This window comes from Sceloporus undulatus, chromosome 3 (assembly GCF_019175285.1).
Source record: "Sceloporus undulatus isolate JIND9_A2432 ecotype Alabama chromosome 3, SceUnd_v1.1, whole genome shotgun sequence".
NCBI lineage: Eukaryota > Metazoa > Chordata > Lepidosauria > Squamata > Phrynosomatidae > Sceloporus > Sceloporus undulatus.
In genome coordinates, this window is record NC_056524.1 from 176,054,310 (window position 1) to 176,079,763 (window position 25,454).

At 39.0% G+C, this 25,454-nt stretch overlaps 1 protein-coding gene across 2 annotated transcripts in view; it reads left to right on the top strand.

The window, feature by feature from the left end:
* PCDH15 (protocadherin related 15) overlaps positions 1 to 25,454 on the top strand; it is a 648,893-nt gene that overhangs the window by 443,014 nt on the left and 180,425 nt on the right. For both annotated transcript variants that reach the window (XM_042459844.1, XM_042459843.1), the window contains 3 exons: positions 1,917 to 1,996; positions 7,016 to 7,109; positions 16,701 to 16,829. In XM_042459844.1, coding sequence (XP_042315778.1) covers positions 1,917 to 1,996; positions 7,016 to 7,109; positions 16,701 to 16,829 — 303 coding nt within the window. The remainder of the gene's footprint in view (positions 1 to 1,916; positions 1,997 to 7,015; positions 7,110 to 16,700; positions 16,830 to 25,454) is intronic.

Genomic DNA, 25,454 nt, shown 5'->3' on the forward strand with positions numbered 1-25,454 from the left:
ATCTAAGCATCATCTGGAAACTATAGTTGAAACTGAATCAGAAATATGGCATTACTATCTTAGCAGTTTAATAAGCCTTAGGTTATATGACTGATATAGATCACCATTCCATCATATATGTAAAATGGGGGTGGGGGTGGGTGTTTACATAACATATATTAAAACTTATATGTTAGTAGCTGGGGGACTGCAGAAGCCTCTCATGGGATTTTGGAGGCCCCACACATAAACACACACTTGTGACTTTTTCTAAAAATAATAGTTCCTCCACATTTATATACAATAGAGAATGTTGATTCCTGACCAGGAAATAAAGTCAGTGTGCTGAGTGACCCTGAGGATCACAGAAATCACTTTGGGGGAACATGTGGTTTAGACAGAGTAAGGGGTTTATGTGAACATGAAGAGAGGAAGATGGTAAGATACAGGTTAATTTGCCAGTGAGCATCTAGAAGTCAAAATTGCTAATTCTGGGCTACCTAAAGGTTAGGAGGGATGCCGTGGCTTAGTTGTTAAGATCCCAATTATGATGACTGGAATGTCGGAACGTTGGCAGTTCGAGGCCCAAGTGCTGCATGATGGGGTGAACTCCTGTCACTAGTCTCAACTTCTGCCCACCTAGCAGTTCAAAAGCATGCAAATGCAAATACTGTTGATAAATAGGTACCACTTTGATGGAAAGGTAACAGTTTTCATCTGTTGACCACTAGAGTAGTCCTTGGACAATGCTAGCTCTTCGGCTTAGAAACAGATTGAGCACCACTTCCATCAGTCGGTTATGACTAGACATTCATATCAAGTGACTACCTTTACCTTAAAGGTTAGGAGTACAGAACCCTAAATACAAGTGTTCTCTTCAAATTACAGTACCATTAAAATGAAAGAGTCATCATTTTATATCTATTATTTGATTGTTGTAATGTGTCTGTCCTCTTAAACTGGGGCTTGTTACAGTGCATAGTATGCATATAGTCAATAAACTAGGGCTTGAACAAGGGCTTTTTGCAGTACACACTGTTACCAAAAATGAAGGAAGATTTAAAACCTATATTATTAAAGATAAGTTTAGAAAAACAGCATTCACAATTAATTGATTCTATGTCTGTAGCTAAATTAGTAACATTTGCATAATGTTTCCAAATATTAGAAGCACAATTCAACCAAAACAAAGCACTTTGAAGTCCCCTCAGTTTCAATGGGGAGAATCAGGCTGCAATCCTGTATGTGCTTATCTGGGTGTTCATCTGAATGAACTCACTTGACTGAGTAAATGTATATGTGACATGTGCATGCTATGCTAACATCAGGAGGACTTCGACTTGCTTAGTAGTTGCACTATACTTTTTATTCTCTCTCTCTCACACACACACACACTCTTTACAGGTGACATGGTCTAATTTAATTAATGACATTATCTAATATTGTCTTAATTCTTTTCTGATTATTGTCCAAGTTGGTTTTTATATTGCATATTTTAAGTATCCAAATGAGTGCAAGATTTAAACACAACTATCAAGTTTGTAAAGGATGCAGTAATAAATAATCCCTACTGAGTTCCTTTGAAAATAAGCTTGAGAATGTAGTGCCTGCTGAAAGTCACTTTATTATCTCTCATTCTGTCAGTCATTGCTGATTAAAGCTTAAGTATGCAAATGTTCCAATTTCCTGAAATTCCAGTAGGCAATTATCATGCTTAGGAAAACATACTATCCATGAAACTCAGATGCAGGCCCTCTCTAGAGAGGACAAAACTCATGCAATCAGTTAATAGAGTTAAAGTTGTCAAATATTTATTTTTTTATGAATTAGATGATTAGCATCTAAAATGTGTTTATTGCTACTCAACTTTATAAAAACCCACTAACCATTTATAGCAATCTGTAACATGTCACTTCTTTTGTGTTGTTCTTATGAAGGCAACGGATCGAGAGGGTGACCCTATAACATACATCATACAGAACGGAGATCCTCAACAAGTTTTTAACCTGTCACGAACGTAAGTGAAATTCCTATTATGATAGACAGTTCAATTTTGTACATGTCTCCTCTGAAGTAAATTTGACTTGTTCAGTTGGATCTCTTCCCAGATGGCTGAATATATGATTATGGCCATAATTTTTAACTTCCCAGTCCAATTTAATATGCAGATTGGGTGCAAACAATGCATCTTCTAATCAGAGGTATTCAGCTGTTTGAAGTTGAGCTCTCACACACTAATAGGAGCTTTGTGAGTGGTACTGAACTTTGAAATGGTACATGTGAGACCATTTATTTATTTTATATGTTTGACTAGGTAAAACCCACTGAGATGGAAACTTCCATTATAAGAGTGACCTGGGATTAATTAGAAGCCTTTAGACTTGCCAGGTTTCTGCTAATGACAGTGACTTTTTTTAAAAAAAAAACCTTACTTGCTATTTCTTGTCTTGAAAATGAAATGCGCTTTAATGAAAAGGGAGACCTTTTGGGGCCATTGTTTGAATTCAGCACCAGACATTCCAAACATTACTAACTGAAAAAGCTTTTAGCTTTCCTCCTAAATTGATGCCACCTTAATTAGTATAAAGAAAAGCCATGGAACACTGAAAACACATGTTCCAGAAGCAGTGAAAACCTAGGAACCTGTCATTTGCAAAGCTGTTATTTCTCTGGATATTAATTATAGTAAAGAGGAAAGGACAGGCCTTTTTTTTAGAAATTAGGAAAACAGTAACTTGAGAGATATTAGGCTCTCGGTATTCAGTGAGTTATGCTAAGCACGCATGCACACACACACACAAAAGCATTTATTCACCATAATGAATATAAGTATTAACCAAGAATGCATCAAAAGGTATACTGTCATTCCGTTGTAGTGGATAATCATCATGAACCAGCCTTCTGTCTGCTTCTATACATTTTACTTTTTGCTGAGGCAAAAGCTGTAAGGGATGGATATATAAACTCTTTCACAAGGAAGCTGGAGTTTTAAGATGGTTCAGTGAGTATGCATCGCAAGACAAAAACCTTTTTTTGGTCAGGGGTATTCATCCATAGTGAAGAACTATTTTGAGCTGAATCTTTTTGAAAGTGGCAGATATTACCTGTATTTGAATGCATATATGATTTATTTCTGCATTCCTTAAAACGGTAGGGGGTAGCTGAGATATTCTGCACAGTTATCATAAAATATTGAAGACAATGAAACAGTCTAAAGTCAGGGAATGTTTCTTTGGACCCTATTAAACACACACAGTCTCTTTATGATCACTTCTCTACAGTGACATGTAGAAAAATAGTGCATGATTCTGATGCAAATTAATATAGCCACACAATGTCTCTTATTAAATATTAACTAATGAGAAGCAAACAAATTATAAAAATAAAATGCAAACATAGTAGATTCTTCTTCATTCATGGCTCCCTTACATTACACAGCAGCAAAGAATGTAATCCTTCCACAATGCACATAGAAATGTTTACTAGCCAGTCTACAGCTACTCAGTATTTAGCAGCACAGTGAAAGAGAATACATTATTTCTTGTGTGCGGTGAACTCCTTCCCTGAACAGTTGGCCATGAATTTTGGTTCTGTAGCCAAGTTTAAAAAACAAACAAACTGTAAAGGCAGTGCACAGTTTACTAACAACTGTACAATGAAGATGCCCCTGCCTTGACTTCTGATCATCTACATTTGCCTTATAAATCTTACTGTGGCAGTATTTTTGTTCTGTTTCCAGAATTGAGAGGTGCTTTCCTTTTAAAAGTATATGTATCACTGTGGTGTTCTTAGGGCAGAAAAGTCTGCTTTGTTTAAAGTATTTTCATTATTATTAAATTTTATTTATAAAGTGCTGTAAATTTGTACCGTGCTGTACAGAACAATCAGATTAATTTAAATAAATAAATAAACACCTGCAGGAGGTGTACATTCTAGAAACAATAATTCCAAATTAACACCATTTAAATTAAAACAAATTTTATAAAACAACATAGGTTAAAATGAGAAAGGAACTGAGATTTATGCAATGGCTAGGAATGCTTCCCTCAACAAAAAAAGTGGTTGCCCGACTCGGCGGGCTGACCGCTTTGCTGCTAGACGCAGTGAACGACTACAAGCCCCAGAGTGCTCTGGGGCTTGCCCCAGCTCCCTATTGGTGCGCGGGGCGAAAGGGAGGCCCTTCCACCCCGCGACGCTCTGGGAGCTGGGCTCGGTGACCGGGAGTTCCGGTCCTCCAGGGCAGATGATTGGTTCAGCTGCCCTGGAGGAGGAGTCTCCTGGTCAGGTGGTACTGAGGGCGGGGCTTAGGCCTATATAGGCCGTGCTGCCAGCCCCGGCCCTCAGTCGGCGCTTGGCTCCGGATGGTTAGGAGCCAAGCAGGAAGGGAGGAGGAGCTGAGCCTTCTCCCACCCACCCACCGCTTTGGTTTGGGTTTTTTGTCACAACTTTGGGGTGGCAGCATAGGCCAGGATCTGCACGGTGTGGTACCAGGGCTACGGAGCTCTGGTTTGGGAGTCAGTCGGGACCCGGGGGCGAATAGGGCAGGCGTATGGCCATTGCGGGGGCCATCACGCGAGAGCGCCTCCCGGTGACTAGGGGCTTAGCGAATATGTGAACGCATGGCAGAGATGCGGTCATACGGTGTTCATTAGCCCCTAGGTCATCCCAATGCCTGGTGGGTGCCAGGTTGTGGTTAATCAGACAAACGTGGGGTTGTTTGATTTCGCAGATCCTGACCTCATGCTTTGTGCCAACCCTACCAATGGTTTGCTTAATAAAGTTGTGGCCTCCAACACGGTCTCCTGTGGTTATTCGGCAGCAGCATCTGAGGCAATTGTCTTTAACTAAGTTTTAAAGCTGGTCAAATAGATGATGGAGCAAACTTGTCCAAACAGAAGGCTGCAAAAATGGGGAGCGGCCAGTGAGAAAGAGCAGATCCGAGGTGGAGACATGGATGTTCTTGGTTGTGGCAGTGGTCCTTGATTACAGTATTCTTTTTTTGCTTTGCTTTGCAAAACAACTTGTTTCCATTGTTGATGTCAGACTAAATGAAGTGTGACTGGGGGTGGTAGGGTTACATGTGTCCCACCAGGAGCTTGTTTTGGTACTCACACAAAAGACTGCCCATACATACATGTATGTATGTATGTATGTATGTATGTATTCATTTAAAGCCCGTAATTTTCTACTGCTGATAGTTTTCGGGAGTGGCTTTTTGGAGAAACCTCTCCCCAGAGGCTCCAAAACAGCCCCCTAGAAGCCCCAACAAAAGTGTTGTGATCTTCTAAGCTGTTTTAACTTGTTAATTGCTTACAAATGTTTTTTTAATCCTATTTAAATTGTTTTATGATTTGCATTTCAAATTGTTTCTATTGTTTACATTGCTTTATTTGTATACTTCTCCTAGATTTCATGATAAAGGGCAGGAGGTAATTACTGATTAAGACAGAAGGAGTATTCTCTCCCAGTTGACTTAGTAGGCAATTCTAACTCTATCTGAAAGTTGAATGAAGAGCCTCAAAACAGTGCCACACTATTGGCATTCATATTTTACTAGTGCAGCATGGAAAGACTGGGCATATTGATGGTGGGTGGTGGTGGGCATTGTGCTAGGCATGAAGATGTGACACACAGACAGTGGGGTTCTATGCTGGCTGTATGGCTGGTATAGTTAATTCTTTCTTATTTACTACAAGATGAGTGAGAAAGAAAAGGCTGCCTTCTGCCTTACCCACAGGAAAATTACAGAACAATGAATGTGATGGTTGTGATGCCCACAGATCTCTCCCAAGTCCCACTCAGTGAATATCTACAATAGGATTGCCTTGCCTGGCAACCACCTTATGTAAACATACCTTGGGAGAAAAAAAATCCTTTAAACACAGTGGGACTTAACTTTTTAGTAAATATGTACATTATTGAGTATTGAGATACCATGGTAACTTCTGCAAACCGGGATTTTTTTTTAAAAAAAATAATAATTGTATTATTAGTAGTAGTAGTAGTCGTCGTCGTAGTAGTGGTAGTATACTTGGCTTTCCTTGGTCAGAGATCTTGCAACAAAATCATCCCTCACTTTCCTTCTTTTGTGTTATAATATTTGCCTGAATATGAGGTTCTTATACATCTGCTCTCACCTGATTTAAATGATACTGTTTGGTTCCTAAAGAGGAATATAAAGTACCACATTTGGAGTAAATGCTATGCTAGAGGAGAGTGAAAGGGTTGGAATTGTGTGCATCAAATTAGTTAAGTTTTTATCTAGTTAAATCTATAGTTAACCATCATTTTCAATAGACCCAGAACAATTTTAAATTGGGATAGTATCCAGCGTGGTCAGTGTACTTTCAGAAGCAGCTTCCACTCCAGACCCTTGCTGTGCTGGAATATATAATCAAAGCACCCCTAACTGAAGGCCTCCTAGATTCTATTTGTAAACCTCCAAAAGAGGAGACTCCAACATACTCTGAGGCAGTGTGTTCTACTGCAATTCTCTGGAGGAAGGATTCAGAGTCAGAGATGGTTGCGAGGGGAGAATTTGAAAATTCCAAGACTTGGGTGACTGTCTTGTGCAATTTAAGCCAAAATCTGTCAGTTTATTCTAATTTTGGGGGCTCATGGTATAAATATTAAAACTATTGCATTCAGGGGAAGTTATTTGGGCTTTGGAACTTGTGTTAGCATGTTACCTTATCTCTTGTAGTTTAAGACAGCTGTCTGCCAGTTCAAGTGAGTGACAGGCTTGTGTTTATGCTCAAACCATCTGTCATATCTTATCCTATAATATAAAATCTCAAAATCACTCTCTAAAATAGAGATATGTGCAGCTATAAAGTCTTAGAAACAGGCCTTCTTTTTTAAACCAACTTCACTCTGCAGAAAAAAGAAATAACATAAAAAACAAGAGTCATATTTGCTACAGAGGAATGATTAATTAATAGCAACCAACACCATAGCATGTAGCTATATTTGTGAATTTTTAACAGCCATGTTTTGATGTAACCTGAATTTTTGTTTTGTTTTGTTTTATCGCTAGATCTGGGCTGCTAGCCTTAGGAAAGCCTTTAGACAGAGAAAGCACTGATCGCTACATTTTGATTGTTACAGCTTCAGATGGCCGGCCAGATGGGGTAAGTTTCTTGTGGAAATGTGTCTTTCTTTCTGAGATGAAAACAATTGGGAGCAAATAGTAGTAAGCCAACAGTAATATCTTCAGTGAAAGTCTTTTACTGACTAGTCTATAGCCTGAAGTAATTTCATATTATTCCCCAGAAAGCTGTACAAGCATAGCATTTAACGGTTGTTGGAAGTATAGTGGATATGCGGCAACTGAGATGATTTGTGTCATATTTTCTTCCCTCTTGTTGTTTTATTATGGCCAGTATGCACACCTAAGGGACATCCCATGGGGTGCATCCTATGACTGTTCCTAGTCATTGAGATCAACTTACTGTCCATTATATCACACAGCATTGTTATATGAGAGTTTGAACATTTCCCCCTGTGCTGTATAAAACTGTGTTCTGAGATGCTTGCGCTGACTGTAAAAACCTATGCTCAGAAGCTCTGCAGAGAATCTACACACAGGAAATAAGAAGTTGGTCTAGGGGTTCCCCACACCCTCAAGCACTGGGGAAATCATTCAGAAATGATTTGTGACAAATCATAAAGAAAAATGTTTTCTTCCACTTCCAAGGATGTGAAGAACAAGTTAACACATTTTACCTCCTGGAATATCAGGGGGGTTTTCTTTGTTACTTTGTTATCAGTGGCAATCTAATGCAGTCAGACTACTTATGACAAGAAGGTGATCTTTCTTATTATGAGGTAACATTTCCTTTATTGCCTAATATTACATGTCTTTCAATGCTGTTAGCTTATCATTTGGTTCCTATATTGTAGTCTTTCTTTGGAACTTTTAAGAACGCCCTTAGTGCAGAGTCACTACAGTAAATAAAGGAATAATTTTGGCAAATAAAGTTGTTTCTTATAATGCCAACTTTCAGCAATCCATGTGCCTTATTCTGATTCAAGAGTGCATGCTGAGGCATTCGCACAAAAGAGCTACAGGTTATGACCTAGGATTGCCACTGAAAATGGAAGCCCCATGTCATGTGGAGCCATAAGGATTACTTTGGATATTTATGTGGAGCCATAAGGATTACTTTGGATACTTTGGATATTTTTCTCAACAGAATGAGACACCCTTTGCCTCCAGCTTTGGAGGCAAAGGGTGTCTCATTCTGTTGAGAAAAATATCCAACCATAAGGTGTTTTTTTAAACCTTGAGGCATTTGACAAAATACTTTTTGTGTAAAATACCTTATTTGTGCAACTTCCCTCCCAACATTGTTATACAAAATCCTCTAGTATATGTATGAAAAAATTATGGGAACAATCTTTTTCCACAAAAAGTCCCATGGTTTGATAAATCATCAAGCTGTACTCTAAACTATCAAGGAGAATACACACACACGCACGCATATTCATTCATTCATTCATTTTTGTGGACAAGAATCAGTGAAGGTTTAAATTCCTTTCTCTTCAACCTCTGGGGAATACTCTCTATAAACTGTAGCTGATGTAGCATGTTGGGCACAGTGTGATTCACACTGTGTTGATGTCAAAGCACACACTGGGTATTGCTGTAATTCACAAAGGATCATAGGACTGCTGTTTCATTGATAGAATCTGCCTAATGTCTTGCTCTGCCTTTCATACCTGCTGAAATAGCTGGGAACTTTTTTGGAGGCTACAACCTGGTTTATGCATGGCCATAGACATCACTGATTCTGGGCTTGTTTGCTGACAACTGAATGGGTGTCTCCATTGAAAAGTAATTACAGTGGGTCCTTGTTATCCACTGGGGTTTGGTTCCAGGATCCTCCATGGATAACAAAATCCACCCCATTAAATATAATGTCCCATTAAATACAATGGCATAGCAAAATAGTGTCCCCTCAATAAAATGGCAAAATCAAGGTTTGCTATTTGGAATTTATCCTTTTTTAATATATTTTCAAGCCGTGAATGCTTGAATCGTGGATAAAAAAAATCCATGAATAAGGAGGGTCAACTGTATATATGTGACAAAATTGTTTTTTCCATAAGCTGTAATAACTGTCTATACATATCAGCCATCACCTGGCTGTGGATTATCAAGTGAGGATCATGTATGGGTGAAGAAAGATGTAACTCTGACTGTTTCATCCTCCTATCTGAGAATGAATAATTGCATAGTTTCTCCCCACTGTGGGAGAAAACAAATATTTCCATGCAGTTGTCTCTTATTTGTACACCTATTATTTGCACATCCGGAAGTATTTGGAGAAATTGTTTTATGTAGAAATTTACACATTTCCTTGTAAATTTTAGGGTTTTGGACAAAATGAAATATTTTGTGTTTCTGGAAACAATAATTTTGGCGCGTTACAGACCGCCGGATTGCGGCGGTCTGCTGCCACCGCCGCTTGCACCATCCAGGAGCCGCAGCCTTTAAACGGCGCGGCTCCTGGACGCTGCCGAGAAGGAGCGCGGAAATCGCGCTCCTTCTGAGGCCCCAGAAGAGGTGCCACAAAGTGCGAGGGGCGCATTTGCAGCGTCATTTCCGGGGCGACACATGCGGACGCAACGCATCCAGCGCATAAAGATGGCGGTGCCCGTGTGTATAGGGCGCCGCCATCTTTACGCCCTCGTCACGTGCTAGGAGTGAGGCCGGTGTGGACGCTAGGTCCTCGGCCAACCCCTAGCACGTGACGGGGACGTATTAAAGGCCCGTCTATAACGCGCCCAAGTGTGTAAATTGTGTTTTTCTGTGAAAACAGAATTTTCATTCCCCCCTCACCCCCCCCCCCCCCAAAAACCCTACTCACGCATTTCCATGCAGAATAATTTCCTGAAACACTTTGAGATGTGGAAATAGCAGGTGAAAATTATATAAAGTTCTCCATCCTTTGATATTCTTCTCCTCATGGTTTCCCAAGTGTCAGGAAAACAATTTATGAAGTAGAAAATGAATAATCATGAATATTCTTCCATCCCTAGAGAAAATATATCTAGCTCACAAACAGTATGATCCTTTATCTCAATTTCTTACCATGATTATTTTTCTCTATTGACTCTTATATGCAGACTCTTATAATCAATCAAATCCTCATCAAGGTTTTATGCTCTCCTGGTGCAAAACACATTTTTCCTTTGAGAAAGGATATTCATAGGGTAGGGATGGGATAATATTTCAACACCAAAGGATTGTGGGTATTGAGAAATCACAAAGCGGTACACTAGATCTGAATTTTCACTGAGCTCTCCTGAAGACTCTGCGTATTTATGAGCATTGTTTTTGTGGAATAAAATTCAACATCAGAAACACAAATGTATACTTATAATACCTGTGGCTTCAATCTCTAAATAAATATATTATTACTCAAGGATATAATCTGTCTATAGTGCAACCTTCATATGTTAAAGTTAGGTTTTGGGAAACTTTACTCTCTTACATTTGAAGCAGAATATTTGGTAAATAGAAATTTATTCTCTCTCTCTGTGTGTCTCTCTCTCTGTGTGTGTGTGTGTGATTTATAGAACTTGCAGTTGCATTTATTGGGGCATCAGCAAGAATGTAATGAGCTGCAGAATGGGAATTCCTGCTTCACTTGCTTAGTTAACTGTCACTGTGGTTATACCTTTTCATTAGAAAGGTCACATTTGCATCTTTGTTTCTAATTACCACACTCTATTTTCAGCCTATGCTTCCAATGTGTAAAGTAAAATGGGATGAATACAGTTTTCCATTAGTGAGATATAGACTCCAAGTGTGCTTTTCACAGTTCAGAATCTTTTATTTGAAGTGTTCATCATTTTCTTACTCTCTAATGAACAGCTTCCTCTGTTTATGACGTCCATTTGGTCTCAGAATACATTGATGAGCATGAGCAGGAAGTAGTTCATTGGCACTATCTAATCCTGTGCAACTGTGTGCATGTGTGTGTTTGTGTGTGACAACTTATCCCATGAATTTCATGGGGTTTTTGTAGGCAATAATAATTCAGAGGTGGTTTTGTCAGTTACTTTCTCTGAAATGTGGAGCACCTGGTATTTATTGGTGGTCTCCCATCCAAGTACTAACCAGGGTTGACCCTGTGTAGCTCCCAAAATCAGAGGAGATCTTTAGGGTATTTAGGCCCACCCTGTACAACTAGTGGTAAGTAATTGATTCAGCTGCATCTGCACAGCAGAAAAAATCCAGTTTGACACCACATTAACTGCTATGGGTTAATGTTATGGAATTCTGGGAACTGTAAGTTTTGTGAGACACTTAGCCTCCTCTGTCAGAGAACTCTGGTGCTACAACAAACCCAGAAATCTGTAGCACTGAGACATGGCAGTTAAAGTGGGGTCAAAGAAGATTATTTCTGCAGTGTGGATGCAGCCTAAGTGGCTTTGGAAGGGGGTATATATTCTCAGTTCCCTCAAAAGACAAACCTACTCCTTTCAGTGGAATACTAATGATGATTTTCTTGCACATGTTAGATATACTTTTAGATCTGCCCAAATGGAAACCTGTTTAGAACAGCAATCTGCCTTGCTTCATCAGGGCATAAGACAGGAGTGATGAACTGTAAAGCTGGTTCACATCGTACTTCCTCTCCCCTTCTCATCACAGCATAGCTGCCACAGTGTACTTCATTTACAGTATTAGGATTGGGTTTAGGGATTGCTGGTTTTTTTCTGAGACTTGAGGGGTAGTGAAGGTGGAGGAAACAACCCACCACGTTTTTTGTGGTGGTTGCAGTTATAGTAACCAAAACATTGTGCAAAATAAATAAAAAAGCATTTAGATTCTGGGCATTTGGGGGACTTCCTGCAGCACTACAAGCACTACAGAGAGGGGTCTCAGGAGTTGATATAAGGCAACTAATGTAGTACAATATAAGTTACTGCTTCACATGTTTTTTATCCTCATTTAGGCTGCATCCACACTGCAGAAATAAACCAGTTTGACACCACTTTAATTGCCATGGTTCAATGCTATGGTGCCACAGTCAACTATAATTCCCAGAATTCCATAGCATTGAGCCATGGCAGTTAAAGCAGTATCAGACTGCATTATTTCTTCAGTGCAGAATAGGCCTTAGAGTTAAATCTTCTGGATGCCAAGAAATAGTGTAGGAAGAGATAGAAACAGATGGAATGGTCTTATCCCTTTTCTGTGTGTCCCTAACCAATCCATTGTACCCCATTTCTACATCTGGTGTTTTTGTCAATGTAGCAAAAATCCTTTACATTTTAATAATTTTATACTTAAAATATATGGGCCCTGGGGGCTGTCTCTCCTCTTTTTCTTGTTAATAAAGATATTTGTTGCCTGAAGTGAGAAGAATCTATGGTTTCTCCAAAACATCTTGAAGTTCCTGCTATAGGTATAATTCTTCCTAAAAGCAATAGGACCCAGTGTTGTGTCATTGCTTACAAGTGGCTTAGGGATCCTATATGGAAAACACCAGATTCCATCCTCACCTCTACAAAGTCTCCCTGGTACATCATCAGGTCCAGTTGTTTTCTGAGGGAGTTGAATATTATGAATGCATATGGTGGGAATAGTTGCTGGCTTATGCTGTAAGAATAAGAAAGAAAAGAAGAGAATTAGACTTGCACAACCCATCAGGGAATCTGTCAGTATCCATATATGATCCGCACATTAGCACTGGATATCCAGATCCAATAAGTGCACTTTGGAATTTCACCCAACAAATTGCCTCCTATCTGATGAAGGACCTGCGTTAATATAGGGAAAGTTTTACTGAGCTTCTTTGACTCAATAGCAGTTTGGGTTGCAAATCTAACATTGTATCTGTTGAAAAAGCACAGACATCCATTTTTTGTTTTGCTTTAAACCACAGGAATTCAAACGATTTTACATGCCCTATGACATTGGAGCTGTGAGGTCAGTCATCTGTAGTAAAATATTTTATTTATTCTTATTGCTTGCTTAATTGGTTGCTTTTTAAAATTATATCCCACCTTTCTCTCCATACTGAGACCCAATTTGATTCAAAATGTCATAGAATCATAGAATCATAGAGTTGGAAGAGACCACAGGGGCCATCCAGTCCAACCCCCCGCCATGCAGGAAATCACAATCAAAGCATCCCCGACAGATGGCCATCCAGCCTCTGCTTGAAGACCTCCAAGGAAGGAGACTCCACGACACTCCGAGGGAGTTTGTTCCACTGTCGAACAGCCCTTACTATAGAATTGTTTTCTTTTAAGTTACAACTAAAACACAATTGAGTATATTCAAACTATAACCAAATTTTAAAAACATTTAAAACGTTTGTGGAGAGTATAGCATCTTATGAGCCAGTATGGAGCAGTGCTTTGAATGTAGGACTATGGCTCTGGGGACCAGAGTTTGGATCCCTACTTGGTGATGGAAACTCAGTGGCTGACCTTAGGCATGTCACACACACTCAGTCTCAGAGTAAGGCAAAAGCAAGCCCCCTCTGAACCAATCCTGTCAAGAAAACCCCATGACAGGTTCAGCTTAGAGTTGCCATAAGTCAGAAGCAACTTTAAGGCACACAACAATATAGCATCTCAAGTTAAAAGCTCCAGCAACCAGTGAGTTGCCAAAAAGCGTGCCTGCATTAAAAAAACAGAAAAGGAAGGGAGCTCTACAACCTAAAAGCAGCCACTAAGAAAGTTTCTTCTCTGTCCTCACAAAAATGTCTCTGAGAGTAGTAAGAAAGCCCTCAACTAAAGATGTGAAAACTGAGTGACCTCATCCCTTCAGATGGCCTTTTTCATATATTTTTTTCCAAAATTACATTTGCTCTTTTTTTCCCCTCCCTCATGCCCCTGATGTGCCTACAAAGGTCCTTACACATGACTTACATTTGTTTTGCAGTATTCCATCATCAGTCTACACACTCTTGCAATGTGCCTGTACATTGGAAGGCTAACAATGTGATTCTAGCTCCCTCCCTGAATATTTAGAGCCTCTTGGAGGAACTGCAAATGCCCAGATTTCTGATCCAGGAGAGAGCATTGATGTCATTATGACCACATTGCTATTCTTCTTCCAGGACGTCAGAATCTGATGAATCAGAAATGGGCAGTGTGCAATCTTCATTATGCAGAGAACTAGAAAAGGAAAAGATAACAGAGTCTGACCTGAAGTAACACAGGGAGAGATTGAGAATAGGCTGTACACAATGAGACATTGAGAGCAAAATAACAGACATTCAGGGAAATGGTGCTATGGGACACAAAAAAGCAAGGAAAGGTGGCTAACAGACAAGATGCTGAGTTAAAAGTGTAACAGTTCCCTGCATCCTCACATGATATAGCATCCCTGCTGAATTAATAAAAGCATGTTTTAAAAAGGCACTCATGGATGATTTGAGCTGTATGCCACCCCCACCGTTCCTCAGAAGAATTGTGTGTCTACAATTAAACACTCTACATAGAAAGAAAGAGATGTATTGGCCTTCCCAATCTGAAATTTTTAAAATGGCTTTAAGGTGGTAATTTTGTGGGGTACGTGACTTAAATTACAGAATGCATGGAGTCAGTTGCACAAAGTTTTATTATGCAGGGCACTAATAAAACATTGTTCATTGTTATGGGATGTGTCTCCAATGCCAACAGGCTATGGAGAAACTGCAGGAATGTATACAGTGCAGAACAATGTCCACATATTTCTGTGATAAAGCACTCATGTAAGCCGGGTTATCTTTGGGTTCTACAGAAGATAGTGTTCTGACCCTATGCTGCTTAACAGAATTAAATAAATGAATGCATAACAATTGGACGGATGTTAATAGAGGATATGAAATACAGCAGGGGACACTGAAAGTCCTCTTGTGCTTTTTGTAGCTGTACAACATTCAACAAGATTTTTTTTGTAGATAGATATGTGGTGATCAAAAGCTACATCTATTGAAAACCTGGCTTGCAGCTGCATTTTAATAGCACAAGAACCCTGTCATTAAAAAATGCAGGTTTGGGTTTAACTGCTGATGAGAAATATATTCCTCCCTGATATTTACTAGGGTCATGATCCACGTTCTGTGTTTAGATGGGGGGGGGGGGTGGTTCAACAAACCAGGCATCGTATCTTTGGTTTAGGAAGAAAGGTGATTTTCACCACAGACAGTTTTCCCAATCCCTCGTCCCACAGTGCATTTGTTTTAGTAGCTATTCAAAAATAAATAAGTTAGGCTCTGCATTGCACTCATCTGCTCTCTTGAGATGTGAGAGCTGCTAGCATCACCACTGCCATCAAGTTTCTTATTCTTGCTTCTTTGTCCTTTCATGGCAGTGACTAGAGGGTGGGAAGGGTGGCATCTAACAGACATGATTCAAGCGTCCAGAAGGCTTGCTTCTTCCCCTCCTCCTTGACCACAGTAAAGGTATGGCAAAGTCAGTTCTCAATACAGAGAAAAATTATATAAAATAGATGATAGGATGACAGATTAATTTAAACAAGAAGCATATGAAAATGAACCTGCATTTTTAAAAAGTGAAGTGAGAGCTGCACTCAAAGCACTTGAGAGAAGTAAGTCACCGGGATGAAAAATCAAACCTGAACTCTCCCTAGAAGCAAAGTACAGGTAATCATACTTTGGCCGTATCATGAGAAGAAAGGACTCACTAGAAAAGATGATAGCACTTGGTAAAATTGAGTCTCCATTGGTTGAAATCAGCTTGGAGGATAGTTAATGACAACAAACATGAGTCTAAACTGTAGTAAACTCAATGAGATTTACTTCTGAGTAGACATGTATAACAAATGTGCTCTCTTTGTATGTAACAATTACATTATTACTCATCCCTATTAAATGCTTGTCTATTTGTTGATGTCCAATTGTAATGCATTCTACAGCTTCCCAACCTATTTGGTTCTCTGTTCCCACTCTAGCGTGCACTCTCTCTCTCTCTCTCTATCTGTGTGTGTGTGTGATGACATGGAACAGATAGGATTTTGAGGAAAAAAATATGAACTATTGCCCGATATTAGGACATCTTTGGAATATACTGTGGTAGTTGGACCAGTTTTGTCACTAAGTATAGAGTTCATCTGAGGAAGTAGGATCAAGTCTACAAAAGCTCATGCTACCAACTTCTATCTTTCAGTTAATCTCAAGGTGCTGCAAGGTCTTTTTGCATACTGATTTTCCAGAATAACATGACTATATCTTTGAATACTGCTAACTTATACACCATAAATTTGTCAAAAGTACAGAATAGTTTTGAAAACAAATGGCACAGAAAAGATGAACATCACAGGCAATTGAAGCTTGCATATAACCAGGTGTACGGAAAATGCTAATCCCAGTCAATAGAATGAACATCAGTGTAATTATCATTGTGTATGACAGCAGTGTAAAGTCTGGAAAACTAGGGAACTGAATTAAACCTTGAAAGGCTGCTCCCCCACCACATACCAATAGGAATTGATCAGATGTCACTTCCAGATTACTTCCTGTTTTAAAAAAGTATTTTCTTGTGACAAAATTGACCTATGGAACCAAAAGGGTAGCAGGAATCTTTCTCAATCCATAGATGGCACTGGAAACATGGGGGGGGGGGGGGTTTGACCCCGGTGGACTTGGGACCACAAAAATGGTTTTTGAGGCCCCATGTAAGCCACCTCTTGCCCTCACCTAGTATATAATACAACATCTGAATAATTCTATTTATCCTTTTTCTTACAGACATCAACTGCTACAGTGAATATAGTTGTAACCGATGTAAATGATAATGGCCCAGTCTTTGACCATTTTCTTCCTAAGAACCTCACAGTGCAAGAAGAGGAAGCCAATGCATTTGTTGGTCAAGTGAGGGTAAGTTTCAGTATGCTTACAGTTACTTAAGGTGAGCATAATGACTTTGCAGGTTCCTTAAATAAGTAAGATTGTCCAGTGGATTGTGTTAATATAACATAATTGTTGCTCATGAGTGCTTAAAGAGTCAGTGGGCTGGATTCACTTGTCCATTCCATAGAGAGTAAGTCTATTGAATGTTAGCTTACCAAGATTCCACTAATTCTGTGGGTCTATTCTAATTGGGACTAATGTCTGCTTTCTTTTTTTACTGCTTCATGTAGTGTAGAAATTAAATTTATCTCCTTGCACATCATTTGTGAATAGCAACTCCTAACCCTCCGTGTAGTAGAATTCCAATCAAAACTGTTAGAAATACAAAATTGAGAATGGTTGAGCCTGGAAAAGTTGTATCACAGTAAAGTTAGGAGTTTTGTGTTACTGTTCTGTTTTTGTTAGGAAGAAAATGAATAAATTTAGTGTTTAGCTTTCTGACTACTGTATAACTTGCTGTGTCTTATATGATATTGAAAGAGTTTGACTGAGTGAAATTCAGCACCACTTAAATTATACTAAGAGGTATATTCAACATGATGAGGTAGACCCATTTTATGGGGAGGGGGGACTGCCAGCACCCCAAAACTGCCTGTATATAAAAGGAGGACAGGGATTTGTGAAGCAAAAGAGACACATGGAGGAAAGTAATAACTCTCACCCCACTGCACACAGATGTGTGCACGCACACACATATCAACTTTCCTCCCCAAAGAATCTCTCCATGTCTTCCTCCCCTCCACTGTATAGGAAGTGCACTGTATAGGAAGTAAGCCAGACCAAAACTAACTGCCAGAAAAGTAAGCCTTCAGGCATAGGGAGCATCCATTTCTCCTCACCAGCAGGACTAAGGTCAATAGACACACAAAACTCCAAAGCCTACTGATCTTGTTACCTCTACTCCTTACTGCCTCTGTTTGTTCACCTCCCTTCATGGTGCTTAAGGCTGCAAACAATAAGCTTGCTGAGTGAACATGAAGAGAGGGGTGCTGTGAAGTCAGTTTCAAATCTGACAGTTTCTCTGAAGGACAGAAAATGGAAGTGACATCTGAAATACATTTTCAGCCTTTGCATTTTCCTGTGGAAAGATGCAATCTAGAATATACACATGTCATCTGGGATACGTGCATTCTTCTAACTGAGAGATGTGCAAATCACATTTTGCATGTTACCAAGGAAATATGAAAACAGTTTGTATGAAGCAATAAAAGAAGAATGGGAAGGTAGATTTAAGACATTAGAAAAAGAGGAAGTGTTCTTAAATCGTTGATATATCAGAATTCAGCAATAAATGATTACAAAATGATTTCAAAACGGTTACATTCACACACTGGACACAGCAACAATTTAAGAATGATTTAGCAATCATTTAAGAACACTAACAGCCTCATGTGAAAATCTTTTGGAATCATCTATCTGTTAAGACGATTCCACTACACTTTGGGACAATAAAGGAATGATATAATGATGCCGTGTGAAAATCTTCATAGTTTAATGGGAGACAGCATGGCATAGTGATCTGAGTGTTGGACTAGGACTCTGGAAAATCAGGGATCAAATCTTGCACAGCTGTAGAAACCTTCTGCTTGATCTTGGACAAATGGCACTCTCTCAGCTTCAGAGAAAGGCAAATGCAAACTTCTTTTGAATAAACCCTACCAAGAAAACTGTATGATACTGTAAATTGAACAACGACAACAAAAGCTACATCCTAAATTCATATAATTTTATAATAGAAATAAGCCTCTTTTAATCTATTTGTGTTCTTTTTTGTTTCTGCCAATATATCATCCCCAAAACAAAATGCAACTTAATCCTTTGCTTAGCTAATGGAACAGAATACGCCACTGATCCAACACATTTCTATCTTTCAGGTCATTGTAATTTATAAACTTGGTAATATCCTGCTTTTACCAAAGTCAGAAATGTCATATAGAAGAAGAGAGACCTTAATGATTGTTTTAAAATTTAGTTTGGACCCACACAAGTTAATAAGAAGTTGCAATGAATACACATCACTACCTTGGTTATAGTTCAAATATATTTACCTAATACTGAAGAACAATTCCTTAGGTCAAAATTAGCAGATAAAAGCTGGTATCTCACCTGCTTTCTCCATTCTCAACTTCCACATATTTAGAAAAGTTTGTTTGCATGTAGTAGTTTGAGAATTGGACTACAACTCTGAAGAATAGGTTTCAAATCCCTGCTTGACCATGGAAATCCACTGGGTGACTTTGATCAAGTCATATTTTCTTTGCTTCAGAGGAAGACAAAGACAACAACCCTGTGAAATAATCTTGCCAATAAAACCCCATGGTAGGTTCGCTTTAGGGTCATCATAAGTCAGAAATGGCTTAAAGGCACAGAGCAACATGATCCAGAGGCAGTGGTTGCAGTGTGAATTTTTACCAGGTAGGATTAATGTCTATAGAATACTATTCAAGTTTGCATTTACATGTATAGATTCTGTGTGAACAGAATACTTACAGACATATTCTGCACACTGATGAATTGTCCTTTAATTAGTCTACTCTTCTAAAAGTGAAACATTAACTGGTGTTTCAATTAAAGAAAATTAATAAAGAAACTATGAAAATGCAAACTAAAAGTAATCTAATAGGGACCAATAAAGAGGTGAGCAAAGAAATATTCATCCCTGCTCAATAAATCAGGATTTGAGGGGAGGATCAGGCCAGGAGTCTTAATGTCTAAGGTCATTATGGAGTTAAGTAGCTAATTTAGAATACCAGTCATTGTTGGCAGAAAGATGGAACACAAATTTAAATCAGTAAATTAATGTTCTACAACAATCTCCAGCAAGGACATCTGCATCTAGGTGGGAAACCTCTGTTTTGTTTCCCACCTGGATATAGCTGTCTTTGCTCTAGATTGTTGTATAACATTAATTTATTTATTTAAATTTGTATTCCACCTATCTGTCCCTGAATGGCATTTGAAATTGCAAACAGTGGTAAAATTTAAATAAAAACAAACACATACACTGAAAGACAGTTTAAAAACATACCAATGTAAAATATAAAGGGAACCCAAATACACAGAACCTACTTCAGCAAAAACAACCTACTTCAACAGAGGTAGAAAGTTGTATATAAAAAGGAAGTTGTAGAAAGGCCGATATCCCACCAAATATGCAGTGACTCAAAGCATGGTGGGATATTCTCTGATATTTTAAATCCAAGACAAATTCATAATAGAGACTATAAAGAGTTCTGTTTAGAATAAAGCTCCTAAGAAAGAATGTGCACATAGGAAGTAAGGCTGGGCTTGGCCACAACTACTTGGCTTCTAAGAAAGCCCAAGCTCTCTCAATATACCTCATGTTGTACACAGTATTAGAAACTGATGGAGAGTGTTAATAGCCTATGAAGCAAAAGAGCTCACAGCTGGAATCCTTCTAGGCAATGACACAGGAGAAACCTCCTGCTGGGAATGGTAGAATATAAAGACGATGAAAAGAAGAGAAACTAGAAAGGACAAGTCCCAAAGTACCATGAATGCATTTCAGATCCTTTCATTTCCACACTGTGGAAATTGGAGTTGTACTAGATCCCCCACTGTTATTTTAGTTTTATCATTGGGATATCCCAAAGTCAGTTTTTGAATGCAATCTCTTTTTTGTTTTGCTTTATAGAGGACCACTGTGAAGCAGAAAGATTTGAGAGTTCAAATGCATGAAACTGACAGTGAAGTTAAGCCATATCAAACCATTTGTGTTATAGCTATTGACTTCTCTTGTGTAGAATATTAAAATATTTTTGATCCATAAATTATATCTGAAATGTCTTGCAAGATCATATTAGATATTTATAACCAGCACATTTTCTGGATATATCAGTGTGGCTCAGACAACTCCTTTGTTCCCTTTGTATTGCTTGTGCAAAAGAAGACACATGGGCCAAAAGCGCCAGCATTTGGCTGGTCTGGGGATGTGACATACTGATGACACCCACACCCACATTGAAGCTGCGCTGTGACCACCTAAGGCAGCCCAGGCTCCCCAGCAAAAAGAGTGCAAAAAAGTGCTCCTTGTGAGCAGCCCCTTTGGGTAGCCGCTGGCCTTGGGACTGTGGCATCTGGTCACCATGGACCTGCGCCAAACAGGGAGTGACCAGGGATGAAGCGGCCAGAGGCCACCAAACCTGCTTGACCCCATACTGATATTGAAAATATCCCATTAACTATGAAGTTCTGTTGACACAGAATTCTACAAAATATTACATCTATCACATTTCCCCTTGATTTATTTATTTATTTGTTCCAACCCAATCACTTTAACTCCCTGATACAAATCCAGTCAGTGCCAACAGCATCTGGGTGATGGCCAAAATGGAAGTCAGTGATATGAGGCAGTGAAAGCAGCTGTCTGACTCCACTAAAATTCAAAATTTGTTCCCTATGAATAGCAGGGAACATATGTTCCTGTAATGGTTGGTACCATGGTACTCCCTATATCCTGTGTTAAAACCAGATGTTATATTGCGAGGCAGTGAAGAAAGTTGATAGAAAGAAAATACTGTAAAATCCATCTGAGAGTGCCGGAGGAGAGTGCCAAGGATACAGTGGACAGCCAAGAACACAAACAAACAAACAAAAACAAGCTTCATTTATATACTGCTTCATACTGCCTAAGCAGTGTCTAAGCAGTTTACAACCGTAAGCTAATTTGCCCCCAAGAATCTGGTACTCATTTTAGCGACTTCAGAAGGATGCAAGCCTGAGTCAAGCTTGAGCCCTTTTGCTGGCCTTGAACACAAATAAATGAGTTCTACAACGGATCAAATCTGAACTCTCCCTGGAAGCTAGAATAACAAAATTGAACCTGTCATACTTGGGCCACATCATGAGAAGACATGAGTCATTAGAAAAGTCAATGATGTTGGGAAAGATAGAGGTATGTAGAAAGAGAGGAAGACCACATGCTAAATGGTTACTTGATTAGGGAGGTCACAGGCCTTAAATTGCAAGGCCTGAGCAACTGAGAACAAGTTATCTTGGAGAGGTCTCATCCACAGGGTCACCATGAGTCAAGGCCGACTGGGGAGGGGCAGTTTACCACAGCAATAAATTCCACTGTCAGATACCTCATTATTGGGGAATTTAATACTGGGATATCTGTTGGTTGGCCCATCACAGCTCTGGAACCCACACACAGCATTTCCAGGGTCTCTGGAATGGTGATTGCTCCAAGTTGAAACTCAGGCCAGGTGCTGCACTGAAGTCTTCCATCAGTTTTGTAAGAAAAGGAAATGCATCCTAATGTGCATTGGATCATGGCCCCAAGCAGCAGGCCATTAAGCCCTGTATAAAAATAATCACTTCCTGGCTGTTTGTCCTAGTGCAACCACTTCATAAAGATGCTGCTTGGGTTCATAGTTTGAACTTTTCATGTTGTTCCTACTCTCTCCCACCCTCCTTTTTAATACTGAATATTTAACCTCACCCTCCCTCTCCCTCCCTCCCTCCCTCCCCTCTCTATCTTGGTTTTTACTCTTCTGTTTCAGAATAGATATTGAGGAAAATATCTAATATCTATTATTAACCTGTTTTCCCTTCAATAACATGATTTGCTTAGAGATAATACATTCTCAAACAGACTGGCAAATTACGCTCATTTTTGCCTTCCAGTGACCAAACTTAATCAAAATCAAAGACTTGGAACAATCACTAAAGAAAGTCAAAGAAGAAAGCACAAAGGCAGGCCTAATGTTAAGAATAAAGAAAACAAAAATAATGACCTCAGAGGATGTACATAAATTCAACCTAGATAATGAGGATATCAAAATAGGTAAAGATTTCCCATACCTTGGATCAAACATTGATCACAACAGAGACTGTAGCCAAGAATTCAGAATGAGATTAGGAATGGGAAGGGCAGCTATGAAAGAACTAAACAAAATCCTAAAGAGTAAACATATGCAGCTGAACACTAAAGTCAGTATCATCCAAGCCATTGCATTCCCCATCACAGGGTATGGATGTGAGAGTTGGACAGTGAAGAAAGCAGATAAGAAGATAATTAATTCATTTGAGATGTAGTGCTGGAGAAGAGTGCTGAGAATACCATGGGTGGCAAAAAAGACAAACAGTTGGGTCCTAGATCAAATCAAGCCTGCACTCTCCCTGGAAGTCAAGATGACAAAATTGAGGCTATCATACTTAAGCCACATAATGAGTAGGCACGACTTATTAGAAAAGACAATAATGCTGGGAAAGGAGTAGGGCAGTAGAAAGAGAGGAAGACCACATGCCAGATGGATAGACTCAATCAAGGAGACCATGGTCCTGAGCCTACAGGACCTGAGCAGAGAGGTAATGGGGGCTTGGAAATGTCTCATTCACAGGATCTCCATGGGTCAAGGTCAACTTGAAGGCAGCTAACAACAGCAACAATGACTAATCAAAACACAAAGTACATTAAATGAAACATACATAAGTAAGGAAATTCATTTGCTTGAACAAGCAGATATCTTTCATTACCTTTCCTATAGGAGGAACATTGCAAAATAATAATAATAATAATACTATTATATTTCCCATCCTGAAGAAACATTGTCATGGAACTCTTTTCTCTGATTACTGAGTGATAATCTGATATCTGTGAACATACTTCCATATGTGCAATAGAGGTTTCCTCTCCTTTCCACCACTGCACCCCTGAACCCAAATCTACTATAGAATATCCACTCACTTCTCCAAAGCATATTTTTGAGAGCATGTAAAGGACTTCAGGGCACATTCCCTTCCACTGACAAAAAACATTTAATGGGTTCACTTCAAAGATTGAAGAATATCTTAGTGTCACAGTTCTTTCTGGTAATACCTTTATAGAATCATTTCATTCTATTTTCTGTGAGGTCATTCCTCTGCTCTTACTTCCATTTTTAATGATCTCTTAATTAAATCTGTGATCAAATCTTCTTTTACTTCTACAGCTTATTATATCTTTAATCATTCTTTCTTTACTAAGCTTTCTGAGTTTTGGTGGATGTGTCTTTCCTTGGTTTCATTCTTATATTTCTGAGAATTATTTACCTATTTCTGTTAATCATAATTTTCCTTCCATATTCAGATCAGCGTTCCTCAGTCATATGCCTTGGGTCTTTTGCTCTTTATCTCCTTTTGGTTGGTCATATTAATCATTCTTTTAGTATGCATTAATCTTACATGCCAGCAACTTGCAACTCTGTTTTTTCTCTGATCAGTCTTGATTTTTCTAATATTCCAGTTTACCTTATTGTTGTTTGTAACTTGATGTCTTCTTATCTGAAACTAAAATGTTCTAGATGCTAATATATTGGTCCATTCTCATCCTTCTATTATTAAATTAAAAATGTCAGAACTCTAATAGCGCCTTCCTCTCCAATAGTTCCTCCTGTTTTCTTTTTTTCATTCTGATTATTTATGATGTTTTTGAATATGTACAGGTAGAGTCTCCCTTATCCGAAATACTTGGGATCAGAAGTGTTTTGGAATTCGGATTTTTGGATCTTGGGATATTTCCATGAACATAATGAGATATCTTGGAGATGAGACCCAAGTCTAAATATGAAATTCATTTATATTATACCTTATACACATAGCCTGAAGGTAATTTTATACATAATATTTTTAATAATTTTCTGCATGAAACAAAGTTTGTGTGCACTGAACCATCAGAAATCAAAAGTGCCACTATCTCAACCACACATGTAAAGTTTTAGATTCTGGAGTATATCAGATTTTGGAATTCTGGATAAGGGAGACTCAACCTATATTGGCAAAAACAAGAAATAAATAACTGTTATTGATATGCCTATAGAGTAATACAAGAAGAACTGTAGATTACATATTACCAAGACTTAAAGAATGCATTTTTAAAAATTGCTGGTATATTCATGAGAGCTCTTGAGGATGCATGACTCCAATTTCGCAGATTTTTTTTTCCTTTTCCCACCCAAATACGTAGTCCTTTTTATCTTCCTGTTGAGTTATGAGACAAATTCTGCACAATCCTCTATCTTCCATTATTTCTCTTAAGTAGACTTGGAAAGACTTATCTCCTTTAAGGATCATTTCACACTACAGTGTTGTAAAAATTTAATTCAGATTTAACAGCCACATCCTAACCTGTGAAATACTGGAATTTGGAGCTGAGGGAAGAGGTGTTTAGAATGCTCCTCCAGGGAGTTCTAGCATCTCACAAAGCTACAAATCTAGGACTCCATAGTATGGAACCATGTTCCTCAAAGTGGACTCATTATATTTGTGTAATGTGAAAAAGCTCTAAGGGCTGAAACAGACTGGCCAACAAAGTCATCTACCAGCCAGCTTGAGGGCGTGGTGTGGCATGCAGATGACGTATGTCCCCAAGATGCCCAGAAGCCAGCATCATGCCACCTGGCTGCCCACACATGAACTAGCTTCTGGGTGCTCCAGCAACTCGGAGTTTACACACTACACACCTCCAGAGTGCTGGGAAGTGGCCACGGGGCAGGAAAAGTCAGCTTGGACTGTCTCTTTGCTGCTTCTTTTCAGGTGGCTTCAAGGCAGATTGGGGCCACAGCATGCAGTTGTCACGGCCCCAATCTT